The 17,671-nt window shown below is 34.2% G+C and overlaps 1 protein-coding gene across 1 annotated transcript in view; it reads left to right on the plus strand.

Annotated features, from left to right (window-relative positions):
- LOC149424727 (neuroligin-4, Y-linked-like) overlaps positions 1 to 14,245 on the plus strand; it is a 91,639-nt gene extending 77,394 nt beyond the window's left edge. The window contains exons 10-12 of the mRNA XM_089631482.1: positions 2,070 to 2,257; positions 3,319 to 3,428; positions 13,978 to 14,245. Of these exons, the coding sequence (XP_089487608.1) occupies positions 2,070 to 2,257; positions 3,319 to 3,428; positions 13,978 to 14,052 (373 nt within the window). The 3' untranslated portion in view covers positions 14,053 to 14,245. The remainder of the gene's footprint in view (positions 1 to 2,069; positions 2,258 to 3,318; positions 3,429 to 13,977) is intronic.
- Positions 14,246 to 17,671: the final 3,426 nt, after the last annotated feature.

The raw sequence follows: 17,671 nt of genomic DNA on the forward strand, positions 1-17,671 counted from the left end.
AAGAACGGCGGCATAAATTATTAGAACATCTAGATATATCACATCCAAAATTATATTGTTCAAGGGTAAACTTAAAATTATTCATGAACTATTCGTTCATGGATGGCACTAATTTAATTATTTTAGGAAAAAAATAAGTTTTGCAAGTTATGCTTTATGATATTAAAACGAATTTTGTTTCCGCTAGTATACACGGAATATTAATCTATTTGGATGCCTTTCTTGAGAGAATTGAGTTTTCATACGGACAAAACTATTTACTCATGTTCCTTTACCATGTACAGGAGTAAACAAACAATTCATCCTAATATTTTGAAGCATTATTTACAAAAAGTGTACTTACGTAAAATAATTAAAATAGCGCTATCTATCTATTTCTACTAAATTTTATTTACAAAGGTAATATTAACTCATTATTGTTGATTAGAGTTTTTATTTATCGTCTTAGTAAGTTGTAAGAAATAGGAAAACTTTGGAAGCTAAACCCATTGAAGAGGATCCATATTGTTGATGTAATAAAGCGACTTCGTATATACCTTACAAAACCCTTACATATATGTTTATTTATTTACTCAAACTTCTTGGTTTACATTTACCATATTATTTAATTAATATCATACCTCAAAATACTGCGTTTTAAAGCCAATGAATCCACCTAGATTTAGCCGTTAATCCCATATTTTTAAGTTTTATAAATTGAGTGTATTAAATAATTGCTCCTGAACCGCTCGATGAACGATCGCTCAAAACGTTTTTGCAAACTTGCCATAATATACCAAAAATTGCTGGAGTATATACACAATTTGAACTCAATCACAGCGTTGCTCTGTTAATTCAGCGTTCCTCTTCCGTGTTTGTGCGCTATGCAGCCTGGTTTCCTAGTCTCATGAAGTGTTCCACTAGTAACATTTGTTTAGTTCTTGTTCTTCCGTTTCCGAACAGGATATTACACTTGCATCGCAGGGGTGAACTTTCATTGCAGGCGCCACTACTCCGCACCCCTCTGTTTCCCTCTGTTTCCCACTATTCTCTCCTCTCCTACTACCACTTGCCCCATGAAGGGTTGATGAGGAGAACCGAGATTCACTGAGGTGTTTCGGCGTTGAAACAGGGTTGTAAAGTTAGTTTGGCTCCTGGGCGGAACACGGTGTTTATTAATATCACAAAGGCGGAATTGGTCGGTGCATTATGTATCGTTACTGAAACCGCTGCAGATTGGTTTTTGTTGCACCGGCAGGAAGGGTCAGATATAATTCACTTTGAAAATAACGCAAATAAACTGTCAGGTTTAATTACCGTTATGGTATAGGTACATAACGAAGCAATTCAACCAAATAATTATCATTTTGCTTCGAGTCGGAAGATCGCGGGTTTGACTCTCGCATAGCGCAAATGTATCAAATTATCATTTCATTTTTGAGCGCTAAAAAGTTAATTATTTTGTTTAATGGAATAAAAATAATTTAAATGTCATAATAAAAGTTGTTTAATATGGAATTTAGACCTAATGCCGTCTCACAATATACATATCGCATTGCGTAGAACCAATTTATCTGAATACAAGTATTTCAGTAACCGGAACAAATGCATTTAATTTTCCTTCCAATTCCTCTTTTTTAACGTATTTATTAAAGGTGATTACAAAATGTAATTTTCTCCTGGTGGAACTCTTGAGATACATCAAATTGAATTAATAAAATCATGTATTGTTTTATTGAAGTAGCTCCACACAGGAGGTCCCGAGGAAAAGAATTTTCCTAAGGATCAATGTCATCTTTGGGGATGCTGTGTGAAGGCTTTTTTTATAGAAAGGAAGGAGAGAAAGACCTGGCAAGGAAAAAGGTATGAGGGGTGGGTAAGAATCTGGTGGTCAATGTGTTCAGAACTGACGGACGTTTGAATTCGTTTCTTCTATTGTGGTGCAAGGCAATGGGTCAAAAGTTCTGCTATAGAGGTAAAAAGATCTCCTTCAACCAGTATTCAAATCTGGCCTACCACTAGTATCCTAGTACAATTAAATTATAACTCGATATCATCATAACCGACTAAACACATGTTTTTTCCCCCAGCTACACCGCCGCCCTCGGCATCACCGTCGGCATCGGCTGCTTCCTGCTCGTGCTCAACATGATCATCTTTGCCGGTATATACTACCAGCGCGGGCGGGGGCGGCAGTCGGGAGCGGGGGCGGGTGTAGCCCGAACCAGGGCGGGCTGCAGCTCCCCGCCGCACTCGAGTGCCTCGAACGCCTCTGACAGTAAGTGACTCTCTTGTTCTATAAACGATCCATTTGAAATTAATTGACTTTGATTTATTGTTTTAATTTATTTTTTACTATGCTCCAGAATGAATTGATATAGAGATATTTCTTTTTTTTTTATAGTGAATACCTCACAAGAGTCCCAACTGCTCCCGTCTGGAGCCAGTGAGACTATGGCATCCCCAATTGGGGGATGTTGTGAGGCTGAAGGTAAGTGGAGAAGGGAAAGAGGAAGGTGGGGAAGTACCTGGCTATTCAGATCTAGTCATTAAACACGGCTAAAGCCATTTGGAGCAACGTTTCAATTCTGAATGGTGGTCTTACACCAGGGCGATACTGGTAGTAACTTCCACTCTGGAACGTGCCACAAATATACTATATATTATTTTAAATAATTAATTGTGAAATAACACAAATTAATCAAATAAAATTTATTTGCGCACGCCGGGTTCGAACCCGCGACCTTCGGAATGGCAGTCCAATGCATTACCACTGGACTATGCCGGCCGTCAAATTCATTTCTGCTACAGGCTCTCTCTTTTGTTTATTACTCTTATGATAACCTTCACGGCATAGGAATAAGCTGCTTTATTCCAGATTAGAGCTCACACGACACCCGGTGTGGAATAAACAAAACTGTCGTAACACCTAAAAATTTCAAAATATTCATTAAACTTTAATTTCATTCCAGAGTGGTGGATACTCAGTATCGTGTATAATAGTGACAAACTATTCAGATCTGATAACTTGTATAGCTGTTACAGCCATATAACATACCTTACAGTTTTCAGAATCATTATGATGGTAATTAAATTAATCATTATAAGGTAATTTCTTAGCAGTGCCATTCTGAATATCTTCCTATAATAAAGTAACATACCTCAGATCACTCTTTAGTTACTTGGTATTGAACGACTTTAGTGAGCAGCTTAGTGACATTCCAATCCTGATTTTTTCTTTCACCTCCCATTTTTTTTAGCCTAACAATATTACGTAAATGCTGATTCCATATTTGTGCATATGAAAAAAAAAGATTTTAATTCCCGCTTTTTTTTCAGCCAGCATCCATTTGCGGGATAGGTCTTCAGAAAATACTTTAATGTCAACGACTCCGACACAGGAACTACCCCCTTTGTATAGACCAAAGGTACCACCAAACCAAAATCAGGTAGTTTAATAATTACGAAAGGTTATAGGCTAGGTGTTCAAGTGTTTTTACCCTTGTTTAGGTCAAAAATGAGTACTTGCCATTTAAGGGTAGTGTAATAGTAGTGCGTTGGTACAAGACTATAGATTTAAGTCCAAAACCGTATCTTCAACCGGTTGAGGATGCTGATTACAAAGGATGCTGATTACGATACGATGCTGATTACAAAGATGATAATGACGATTGACTACCTTCCGCATCTGTCGCTGGGTAGGTATTGGATACTGGATGTTATTTGCCTCTGCTTGCTTCTGGCACTGTGGGTGTGTCTAACAGGGCCGGCTGATAAGATAGAGCACCAGATGGATCCAAGCAGAAACGGGCGAGGAAAGGCAGCTGATGCTCCAGAGTAACTTGTAAGTTAGTAAAACACTTGTTGGATGGTAAAGTTGAACAGATTTATTTTGTCAATATGTGGCGCTTATATTTAATTAGGATAGCGACATTTGCATATCGGTTGAAAAAGAGTGGGGCAATCTGCTAATGCTTTGGAATGCTTTATAAGCTGATCAAAAATGTTACTTTGTCATTTTACGAAATATTCCTCAAAGGCAGTCGCTTAAAATGGGTTTACAATAATAAATACACAGGTGAACAAATACAGGTATTTATTTATTACGTTGTATGAGCTAAGAAGTAAGACATGTTAACCAGATTTTTAGTACTACAGAAAAAAAGAACATTTAAGAAAATTTGTAAAAAATTATAAGAAATTTGATCCTCAAACGATAAAATGTATAAAATCTGACAGTTGTTATTTTTTGAAGTTTGCCGTAGTGAGGCGCTTTGAAATCTTTTTTATTTCACTACGCTACGAGGTTCTTGGATTTTTGTACGGGCAAAAATTTAAAATTTACAACATAAAAATAAGAATATAAAAAACATGTATTTTAATTGATATAAACAATTTAATATCTCCCCATTGGCAGTATATCTAAAATAATTTTATTTTTTATTTTACTGCCGCTGGAGAAATGTACAAGATATAAAAGAGATTTCATTGTTTATGAAAAAATTATCACAGGGGTAATTTCGAATTAAACTAGGCGCAGTGTGTCGGCGGCACGGTATCCATACCTTTCAAAGTAAGAAATTTCAACGAATTCTGGCTAGAATCTGCTTTGAATTGGCCAGTGGCGTATAGGTACATACATTTTATTTTTAATGTTAGGTATAGCTATACCCGGTCAGAAACCATGTTGGCATCACGTGGCCAAACGAAGCTACCATGTCACACTGGTAACTACAAAAATGACCAAACGTCGCGACGTAACGAAACAAAAGCTAATAATCAAAAATACATTTAAAAACAGTGATTTTATTGCACTGATTATTATAAACCAGAACGGCTAAGTCCTGCTATAGCATTTTCAGTTTATTACATTTAGTTACGTTAAGATAAATCTGCTAAAATAAGCCTTGTGAATGCATTCCGTTCGATAGTAATTAAGTTTCAGCAAAATGTATGTTTTTTCTGAATATTTGAGGGACGCTGCCAACATATGTGTCAGTTGAGACGTTAATTATTGGGGTGTTTGATGGACCTTATAAAATGGTTTTACAGCTTTCATAACGAAAATTCATAAATGCGTTTTATTATCAATACACCTGTTGTTTTTTTTATGCTTACAAGAGAAAGTATGCTATAAATTTTATTTTACAATACGTAAAATTTTTAAGGACTCGATAAATCATATTAACGATCACTTTCTCCAATGAAAACTGAGCGATCACTTAATAAAGTGAAAATACATCCATACCGGAACCTAGACCATTCATGCAAATATACAAAAAAGTAAGAAATAGAAGAAAAAAATTAAATTATCTGTTAACCAAGTCCAGCAGAGTTCTCTAGAAACATCTATTGAAATACAAAGAATCATGCTGAAGAAAAATGACGACATACGAAAACCTATTGAATTACTGATGTTGATCTTAGACTGCAGTGATATGTTAAAAAAACAAATCTATAATGAACTACTAAAAAAATTAAATTTAACACATAGAATGAAAAGATAAGCTAATCAAGGAAAATAAGGGAATTTTCACCACTAAAGAAATACTCAGATTAAACAGAGAAAATCTGTATTAACAAAAAAATAACCGCCAAAAAACAAAAGATTTGAAACACATAATCGATTTTAAACTTACTGATTAATTAAAGTCATCACACAATTGTGTTTGCCGGGAGAAATTTTTTTTTGCTGATTTATTTAAATCCTGTTAAAAATGTGATAGGGTGACATTTACTGATAAATTATTAGTACATTAATAACATATAGGAACAACAATAATAATGAAGCGAAAATATTAGAATTTTTAATTTCAAGCGCTCTGGTTTCAAGACCTATGTGACCGTATCTGCTTTCTGATTTTTCTGTTTCAAATTTTCGTTTAAGAATCGCTAATATTGTTTTCAATAATTAAATAATCAATTAATTCAAATACTTTTTAAGTGAACTTTAAGTTTTGCTGAGCCAGGATTAAAATACATGGTTACTTACGTAGAACTCGTGGAGTTAGGTTGAATTTTAACCAATTTTATTAATTTTATGTTTTAAATACGATATTTAATACGAATAATATAATGTGTCTTTATTTCCGTATCAAACATACACATTTAAATAACATACGTTTTATTAACAGAATATGAAATCGTTTACCTACGTATGGCGGTTAAATTTTCCTGAAATCGTTGTCGAATGAGTATTTGGTATACGAGATTTTTATCACGCCTGATTTATGGAATAAATTCTATCCGTATCGAAGTTTCCTACGGGAAATTGGCAAAGATTTTTACGGCTAACTTGAAAACCATTTCACAACTAGTCGACGATTTATGGTTAACAATTTGAGGTTGATTCACAAATAAATGATTCCGCACTCGATTCTTAGTTTTAGACGTTTTCGTTTAAAGGAAAGTGTGAAAAATATACCTAAGAGAATTTTCTGTTTTAGTTGTATTCAAATCATATATGAAAACATAATACTTAGGACGGGTTATTTCAAAGAATTTGAACAATTCGTCGACATTCAAAGTTAATATTTCAAGTTTTGTTACTATCCTAGTACCGTGAAACAATGGCTCATGGTGAAATAATAACACACTGATAATTTAAAAAAATATGCTAAAGCTCTTACAATTTATTTACAATTATAAATGTTTACTGCAATTTTTGATTATTTGAAAAAGAACATAGAATTTTTTAAATATTCTTTGAAATTTATTCTTGACCTAGATTCGAATGTGCCAACTTTTGTATTTCTTTTGTTTTCTTAGGCCTGTAAAAGTTCCTTTGAATTTCGAAATCCGTGCTTCATTTTAGTTGTTCATTTTTTCAAACGTGAATAAAATTGTTACTTTTCAAATTCTGATCGGAAAGTAATTCAGAATAGCACTTAAGAGTAACAAAAAAAGGTGTGTGGCAAAAATTTTGAACGTATTTCGAGACACGACAAAGCTATTTCAGCCTTTTCGGGATCATTTTAAAATATACATCGTCCAAGCCAAAGGGGCTCTCAAAAGTAATTAGATTCCTAATTTATTCATTAAAAAAACTATAGTTTTACCTACACGTTTTTAGCAAATAACTGAGCTTTTTAGCTTTGAGGTTGTCGTTAAGTGTACATTTACACCGTTTTGTTTAACTTTCATAATATATTATATTAGAGTTAATGTTGTACTTTTAACGTTTTCATGCCTTAATTTTGTGTACCTTATTTCAGAAGGAAATTGTTGCGTTAAGAGATTCTGGACGTATTCGAATAACATATATATACTACATTACAAGGACTATTTGACGACCATCATTTAAAGTGGCGACCACCGACATTTGACAAAATGGCGACCGTATATTGGTCACCACTTTATTTTCTGAAAATTTTGATTCCCATTTGAATTCATTTAGGATTTTTTTTTAGTTAAAAATAATTCGGGAAGCGGGTATGGGTACCGCCGCCCCGATAATCAATTAGGTTACAAAAAACCCCCCGCCGTAGGCCACCCGAGTGGTTTGCAACACTCGGTGACTTAGCAAGGGTGTCCAGGTTCAAATGGGGCGTTTACGCTCGCCCACCTAATGCGTGGAGGGCCAAATCGGGAGAGATTGGTTGAGAGACCTTTTGACCTCCCCAGAAGAACTCTCGACTCATCGCCTTGCACTTCAATGGAAGGGATGAATTCATACGTCCGTCACTCCTGGACACATTTACCCTTAGATTCCTACCCAATCTTCATACTTCTTTCCTTCACAGATCATTCTCTCCATTCTTTCCATAAAAATGCACAGCAGCCCCAAAGATGACAAAGGTCCTGAGGGATTTTTTTCCTCTGGCCCCCTTGTGTGGAGTAAAAAAAATAAAAAAAAATATGTCAAATACTAAACAGAATTATATCGAACATAAAAATTTAAAGACAGGGTAGTTTTTTTAATTAATTTGTGTATTTTCACTGAAAAGCAAAACGAAATACGAATATAAACACTATTTCCAATTTGAACGCTGAAAAAAAAACAGGAAAAAAAATATTTTTAAATGATCCCTTTATTCCTCTCAACTTTGTCGAAACCGGGCCATATTCTTTTGATATTTTTAAAATCCTTTACCAGGCACCATCTATCATAATCCATGTATAAATTGAAAGTTCGAAACAATAAAAACGGATTTGTGTCGTATTCCATTTGAGCCAGTTGCACATTGTAAGTGCATTAAAATTCGGTTTTAGATTACATGGAACCATTACAAAAATATTCAATATTTCGGAAAAAATGAAAAGCCTTTTCCCGATTTTTCATCGCCCAATCCACCACTACAATACTCGTATATCCATCAAATCAGTCATTCGAGCTCGACGATCTATTCAGTATTTAAATAATAAAAAAATTTACTTCATATTGGAAGGTTTTCTACATGTAGATATCAACTCATCACTGTGTACAGGGTGAACAGATTAAACGACCCCCAGAATGATAATAATGTGTATCACTGAAATGAAAATGTAAGATATTTCGAATGTTTACCAGAATAATTCAAAAAGGAAGTGTAGCAGCGAGTAGTTTACTATGGAGTTCTGATACAAATATATATGTGTAGAGTATATTTGGGGTATGTTCCAGAGTGGAAAATACTCTAAGGACGGGTTTATTCGGAGAGTTTGAACAATTCATCAAATTTCAACGTTCTGTGAAAATATTATTCAAATTCTATTATTATATCAAATTTTCCAAAATAAAAAATTAAAAAAACTGGATATCCAAAGGTTCGCTACTTTTGGTGACTTAGCAGGAGTGCGCAGGTTCACGGGGCTTGTCTAAGTCTTGGCAGCGGGTATTTCTGCCCACCAGTCGCGTGGCGGGCCGGATCGGTAGAGACTGGCTGAAGGAGGATTCTCTTGACGCATCTCCTCGCACCGCAGTGGGAGTGATGGATTGGATAACGTCCGTTATTCCTAGACATACTAAGCTTATGATTCCTACACATTTCTCATACCTTTTTCTTTCCCAGCACTTCCTCTCCTTCCTTTCCATAAAAATACTTTCCTCACATTAAAACCCAAAGATTATATAGGCACAGAGATAATTTAAAGAAAAAATTCAAAATGCATTGTGATGCACCATTGACATAGTGCGATCACAAATCCACTCTTCACCCAAAATCTACCACAAAATGTAAGTGATGTGTACATAATATAATAAGTACGGGCAAGTAATCCGCCATGTTCCTTTACTAGACATCAATTATATTTCATACGAAGGTAACATTTTCGATTGAGAGCGCCCTTGAGGTGATTTTGGATAAAAACGGCGCTATGCAAATCATCCAAATATTACTATGATTTATTGAGGTTTGACCTTCCAGAGCAATAATTTCTTTTGGTATAGTGTACACAGAACTCTATTGCCACACAAAGTCTAAGTTCCAAATCTAGGTACTGACAAAGGTAATGAAATCTTCCTTGTTCTGTCCCACCCATTTTTTTGTCTGGCATCATTTCCTTATTAAAAATATCATAGTCATTTTAGCTCCCGGTACTGTAAGCATTGTTTTATTATGAACATAATGTTAAGCGATATTTTCTTCCACGCAAATATTAATATTAAGCAATGCTAAACATAATCAAAATCAACAAGCCACATTACAGAGCTTTTGATTTAAAAGAGGAGTGTGGCAAAAGTGAAATAAGTTTATTTTATTAGTTGTGAGAGTTTATTTATTCAAGCAGTTCGCATACTACAATGTTGCGGTTAAAACGAAGCACCCTGTGTAATGTAATAATCCACATAAAAGCTGTCACATTTCAGTAACATATTTCATCGCCGAGTTGTAAAACTTTTGCTAGAGTTTCAACCGTGTCACCGCTTAGATGTTGGAATATGTTCCATGAAAATATATATATTCCGTTATGAGCTACTCATATTTACAATATCATACTCTGTACCGAATCTTATTATTATCATGAAAAGAGAAGGGAAAGTTGTAAGGTAAGAGATGGTAGCGTAGTGTATTTTTGTGCAAGTTTGATGACAATATTCTAATAATTTTATTTAATAGTGTTGAATTAGAAAATTTTCATACTACGTTGATGGTTAGGATATGTTATTACATTTCGTATTTTAAAACACTAATAGTATTCTGGGTCGTTTTATTTGTAACAACAGGTAACACTTTCTGTAAACAGAAGTCTATTCCACCACTTGAAACCAAATTATGTAGGTATACTTGTTCTATTGTTTAACATTATTGCCCTTACTAACGTGCTTTAAATTTTTCACAACCATTGAGTTTACATTATTCACCTATTTGGTCACCTAATTATAAGGATTACTCAGATTTTATTGAAAAAATACAGCAAAAGTGGTTTACTACGTTTGGTGACTGGTGGTTTTGGAGGAGTGCCCGGGTTCATAGGGAAAGGTTTGTCTAAGTCTTGGCGGTAGATGTATTCATCTACATACTGCGTGGCGGGCCGGATCGGAAAATACTGGTTAATGAAAATTCTTTGACTTCTCCAGCCGGACTCTCTCGACCCATCGCCTTGCACCGCAGTGAGAGGATAGATTCATACGTCCGTCACTCCTAGACACATTGACCCCAAAATTCCTACCCATCTTTCATGCTTTTTCCTTCCCAGAACTTATTTTCCCTAAAAATACCCTCCACACAGCATCCCCCTGATGACATAGGCCCTAAAGAGATTTTTTCCTTAGGGCCTCCTTTGTGGACCTAATATACATAACAATTTTTTAAAAAATAATTTTAAAACATCAACCAACTATAACTGTCTAGTGAAAATTTTAAAATTAGTAAAGCTTTGCAACAGAAGATTAGTATCTCGGTCATTTTTCTTATTAAATTCAATAATTACCATAATAATAATCAAAACGTCAAGAGCCAAATTACATATTATTAATTATTAGATGCTAAAGCAGAAAAATCACGGGATATTATAATTGTAGGATTTAAAGAGCTAAAATTAGCTGATTTAACCTCTTCCAACGGATCGATGATAAAAAGGATTAAATTAAAAAATATATATAATTGCCCTGGCCCAAAATCGACTGCTTGGAATCCAAATATGACCATTACACCACACTACACAGAGAAAAGTGACTGTGGATTTTTTTTAATAATGTGACTGAATGATGATTTCCTAATAAAACATTAGTCATTCAGAAGATATCTGAACAAGCTTGGCCTTGTTCGGATAAGTATAATGGCCCAGATGTGAAAATATTATTATTTTTAAGAACACGTTTTCCGACTTCCTCATAACATATTCGTGCTTTGCTGAGGCCTCTAGTCCTCTAATCGGAAAAATTTAAATTTATTGTCGTTCAATGTTCTATCAAACACACTCACTAACAATAGGAAGCGTGATCTCGGCAACGAGTTTGGGGGCACTATTGATATATTCATTGGGGGTACTATTAATATATTTACTTAGTTCCCTATTGAAATATATTGATATATTTACTGGGGGTACTATTGATATATTTATTGGTAGTACTATTGATATATTTATTGGGGGTACTATTGATATATTTTTAACTCCGTTTAGCACTTTGTTCTATCCTAATAATTATAGTAGCTTAGGTATTGCAGTTTTACTGATTTGTCGTAATCTGGTATTATTTTTGTTTCTATTTTATTTAATGTTACTGTTGTTGTTTTACTAATGTATAACATTTCATGTGTATAATCTTTTTTTGTGTATAATCTTTGATAGCTCACTAGGTATATTATGTTCTTACAGTCCGTGCAAATGCCATGCTGGGCGTAAAACCAATTAAATTAAATAAATTTCTGGACAGTCATGACATATTTTATGATGATGTATTTTGTCATCTCCCTATATTTTTTATCTTTTTATACTAACAATTTAAGCGTATCAATGTTAACTGGTCAGTGGCCGACTGGCAAAAACATAAGGTCCCCACCCTGGCATAGCGTGATCATTCACCTTCTAGCTTGTCCTTCAAAAACTTTTTCCGTATATTAAGATGGTCGTAGGTGAAAATCTCAATTGGCGAGATAATTGTTACCTGGGAATGTAAGCCTTTCTTTTTTACAACAGAACATAGAATTTCAAGATTTTAATTTTTTAAATATTTAAAAATCTTTACGAAATGATAAATTTTATCAACACCAAAATTAACCGTGAAAATAAAAAAATCCTAAAGCAATGAAATGATTTCCGGCTGCCGAAGTAATAGGCAGAGCGCGGGGCGCCGCGGAAACGGGCGCCGGGACGTCCGATCGTTAGCCCACTTCCTGTAAATTCTCCCGCGCGCCCCTGGATTCAACTGCCGAGTAGATGGCCGATAATGCAGCTAACTGCTTCATCGACCCAACTATCAGTTCTCCGTAATAAATTTCACACTAATCCTGCATAATTATATTTAAAGTCACACTGATTAATTACGTTGTAAATATCAAACAATATTTACAGCGTATGGTAAACTAAATGTTTTGCAGAATATAAAATAAAAAGATTATGGTGCGATCGTAAATCAAAACTTCCGCTTACCGAGCATTTCTTAAATTTACTAAATATTGTTTCCTTAGATAGCTAATAAGATGGTATGACAATATTGAAGATTTGTCCGTTCTTTCTGTTGTCACATTTAAAACATTTTACGATTTTATAACATATCGTAATCAATAGTTCATCATTAAATGAATGCGTTTTGTCAGAGTTGACATACTTTAAAGTAAAAAAAATAAATTATTGGTTGTTATTCAATTGACAGCGGGTTTCAAATTCACATTCATTGAATAAATTCTGATACTTTTCGATTCGGTTTCGTTCTTTGCGGTTAGAACAGTATTGCTTTCACTTGACAATCGTTTGCAGGAGTAAAGTGACTCAACTTTTTTTTTCCCATTTTTGAAAGTCCAATGTTAAGGTGGTTTTTGGCAAAATATTTTTGTGTGGGAAAATAAGCATTACAATTTCGAAAAAAAGGTTTTCACCTTTTTTACTACTACCCTCATGTAGAATCACCTCCCAAAGTTAGCGCATTTTACCCCCAGTAAATTGTTTAATTATCTCTTCAATATACCCCCTGTATATTGATTCATTTTTAAGTACAGAGTTAAAAAATGTTTTTTTTTTTTATGATAAACTGATGTTTATAAGACAAGGTTTTATGAATAGCACGAAGTTTAAGAAATTATTTTAAGCAATAATTTGTCGCCCGAAATATCAATACAAATTGAAAATATCTTCAGAGTAAAAATGAATACCGCCGATGGGAATTGAACCGGCACCTTCTGATGAGCACCTGACCGGACACCAGAAGGCACAGGTTCAATTCCCTCCGGTGGTATTTACTTTTTCTCGGGAGATATTTTCAATTTGTATTGATATTTCAGACGACTAATTATTGCTTGTAATAATTTGTTAAAATAATATAATTTATTTGAGAATGACTTAATAATATCATATTATCCAAAGTTGTTCTACAGCATCGTGATACTTTGAGTACCCATGGCCGGCCCTGAGCAAAACGCCGCTTGGCCCCAGTAAAAACCCCAAGGGCATCGAATTAGGTGTAACGTATTATAAGCATGTTGGCTCCTTGACGTCTTGGCATTTGAGCCTGCACATGGCCGGCTCTGAGTACCCACTGATGTATATATACACATTTTTTTGTGAAAATGCTTAGATTATCGACTTTATTATGTTTTTTCATTACTTGAAAGTGAGTTTGCCAGGTTGAGACCAATTGAGTATTTCATTAGAGAAATAAGTAGTACAAAATACATTTTAAGGTTGTTTAACATGTTTTCACTCGCCATGATGGGAATGTTCCTATGTTATGGCGGACAGTAAAAAACGAAATATTTGTATTTTTACAATTTCAAATCGTGCCAAATCCAAATATTTTTATCTCTTGGACTGAAATGTAGTATGAAAGTGGTGTACTTGTTGTAATATACAGGTGGTTTACCTATTAAATTGAAATTTCTTGTTTGGGCATTTTTTTTAATAAGTTGTTTTTTTGTTTAGATTAACACAGGAGATGGAACTAGTACTCTTCGCCCCCAGAAAAAAAGGGTACAAATTCAAGAAATATCTGTCTAAAAACGACAAAAAATTACACAATAATTTTTAATCTTCAAAAATAAAAACATGCATTTATTGATCAATCGTTCATAACACATAGATTAAGTGATATTATTTACAATGTTAGAAATAATAAAATAACATTTTCTGTTAGATCTATCCAAATGCATACTTTAAAATAAATAGTTTATGAATGTTTCAAAATACTAACTTTGATTTGTGAGGAATTAATCTCTCTTTGGAGTATTTCTTGTGATATAAATAATAGATTATGTAAATGAAATTTACAAATAATGTCTCCATGTGATTTTATATGAAAAATGCTACGTGTATTATACATTTACATCATCATTATGTAGTTTGAAAAATCATATTATGTAACTTTTCACAGTGCATTAGGACGAATTTTAAAGGAATTTAACCAAATTTGTGACTTTCGATGATGTATAAAGTTAGTTATTACTATCATCATTATTTTACGAATAAAACTCTGTAATTACTATAAACACACAATAAAACTGTTTCATACCCATGGCTTAGCGTTTTCAATTTTTCTGACAGGATTATTTATACGCCAGAAAAATCTTTAACAAAAAAGTGATAAATGAAATCATGATAACACATCTGTACATACGAGGATATTGAGCTGTACTGTACGTCTGGAATTCCAGGTACGTATCACACAATAAAAATATTGAGAAAGTTCAAAATCATTAAGAATAACTAGCTGACTGTATCGATGACCTCCAAGACCTATTAAATCTTGTTAATAATGCTGGTGAGCAACTGGGCCTAACAATCAACGTCAATAAAACAAAATGGATGACTTTTGGACGACTAGATCACTCTGAATCAGTGATACAGTTAAATGGTTGCAATGTCGAAAAGGTCGAAAGATTTAGATACCTCGGCAGTATTCTCACGGAGACTCTTGACCCAGATGTAGAGGTTAGGTGCAGAATTGAAGCAGCAAGAACTGCGTTCATTAAAATGAAATCCCTCTTCTGCAATGATAATATCAGCTTAAAACTAAGGCAGAGAATGCTAAAATGTTATGTGTGGTCGGTCTTGTTGTATGGATGTGAAACATGGACCTTGAAAGTAAATACCATGAACAGGTTAGAGGCTTTTGAAATGTGGCTTCACCGGAGAATACTCAAAGTACCATGGACCGACATGATCACCAACACAGAAATTCTCAGGCGGGCTAGAGCAGAGAGAGAACTGCTTAGATTAATAAAAATCAGGAAAATTTCATATCTGGGTCATGTACTTCGAGGGGAGAAGTATCACTTGCTCCAGTTAATTTTGAAAGGCAAGATAGAGGGTCGCAGAGGGCCTGGTAGGAGACAAATGTCTTGGCTGCGAAACATACGAGAGTGGACCGGCATTAGAAGTGTGGAGGAGCTATTCCGGGCAGCGCAAGACAAAGAGACATTTTCAAGAGTGATCGCCAACGTCGGGGGGACCTGATACGGCACATAAAGAAGAAGAAGAATAATTGATTTTTGGGGCTATCGTCCTAATCTGTGTCATGAGGAGTCAGCCGCGTTTATATAGGATTTTTAGGAACACGTCTACTTGAAAGAATTCAATAAAGTGAATCAAATCCATCGGACAAACAAGAATAAAACCACACATTTAACAACCCTCAATGCAACACTAAATCAATACAATACCTCAAATTTTCAAACCTATGATCTATAAATAACATTCACACAATACATACTCTACGCAGTCAAGATCCATCCCCTTCCCCTCCCTCCCAACATCTCATCCCTGTCGGCTAATGTAACTCTTTTCTCTTTTAAATTCACTAAATGAAGATACACCAGCGAAATCTATTATTATTGAACAATTGAGCATATTTTGCTTTCCATTATAAAATATAATAACTGTTGGTTTTCTAATTACTAAGAAATAGTTATAATTGATGGCAACTTATGTAGGAAGAAAAGTAACCAGATCTGAAAAGTCAAGTTCCTCCCAACCATTGTCGTCCCTATCACCCACTCACAACCTTCAGCAAGCCAATTTTTTTAGTAACCGTATCCATCATTATCTCCTTCACTTCCCCTTTGCTCCGTTACCCACATTGCAGGTACTATACATGATATAACAAAAAAATAATGTTAACTTGATTTTGCAACAATTAAAATAATATATTATAATCTTATACAATCTTAGTGAATACGTATAATGTCTTCCTGGATTCATTCCATAGAGAAAAAAAGAAGACAAAATTGTTATGTGGGCGTGTTTCGCAATTAAAAATTGTGGCCAATCGGGCCTTAATTTTCGAAACTAATCTCTGTTTCATTATCATTATGAAATTCAAATGGAATGGCTATATACCTACTATATCAGGCGAGTATAAGAGAGACAGAAAGCATTAACATGGGCTAAGATAAAAAAGGCAATATTATGTTTGTAGAGACATTGGTTTCCATTCCAAACCACACGATGGAAGGCATTTCTAGTGTGTATTATTTCATTAACATATTAATTCGATACATTTCCATAATCCGTTCTCCAATTAGGATTTGACGAATGCCAGTATCTTGTATTTGCATATGGTTATACAAACATAGTACGTGGACAACTACCTCACTTACCAAAAGTGAACTAAAATTGTACAATTAATACAAAATTAACCCATTTTATACACATAAATATCACACGATAGTACCTATCATACCTATAACGTGATAACCTACTATTAGGTATTACATTAACGTACATGCTTAATTCATGGTAGGATATAGCTTCTACTATTCAGGGTGATAAGAGACCTTAACCAATACAAAGCACTCTTTTTAGGGTGAATTGCCTAATACAAAAAAGAAAAAAAGAGACTTTTACCAATGATTGCTTAAGTTATTTGAAGTAAAAGTGATAATTAAATTCGGTCTCCAGCTCCGGTGTCTTTCATTTTATCATTTTTTTTAAAGTCTGTTATTATTGGACAGTTAGGAACAGGGTGAGTGACGTGAGATGTGGGTGTTTTTGTCTATTTTTTAAAAAATATTTTCGAATAAAAAAAGACATTAAGAAAGTCACCGGATTCCAAATTCATTCACTCAAAATAATGTTCAAAATCACTGGTTAAAGTAAGTCAAGTACGTCCCTTAACAACCTGTATAACTACGTCACCGAAAACCGAACGACAAAGTAAAAGTTTCAATCGGCCTGGGAGCAAGTCTGCTAAGTTCAGAATTTGGAGATTACGAGAGCACTGGTAAGTATTATTGATCATTCAATTTATTAGCACTCCGATTTCTAATTGCATTATTTGAGTGTTGAGCTTAAAGCGATTCTGTTGAATGAGGTGACATAAATTTAATATTTGATAAATTCCAAGAGAAAATTCATGATATTTTATTTTCATGCAGAATTTCATTAAAAACTGCATTTTTTCATATGATGTGTTATTTTTGTATTGTATTATATAACCTTACCTTACCTAACCAACCAACTAACTAACTCTCACGCCACTTCTCCGAAGGGGTAGGCAGAGAAGAAGAACAACCAAATAATTCAATATTGGCATACACTCCTTGTCTCATTGACATTCGTATTTCGTCTCATGCATACTCTTCTGTTATTCTGTCTCTTAAATTAACCCGAACAAGAATCT

The sequence above is a fragment of the Hesperophylax consimilis genome, chromosome 4 (genome assembly GCF_061612785.1).
Source record: "Hesperophylax consimilis isolate HC1 chromosome 4, BYU_Hcon_1.0, whole genome shotgun sequence".
In the NCBI taxonomy this organism is placed as follows: Eukaryota; Metazoa; Arthropoda; class Insecta; order Trichoptera; family Limnephilidae; genus Hesperophylax; species Hesperophylax consimilis.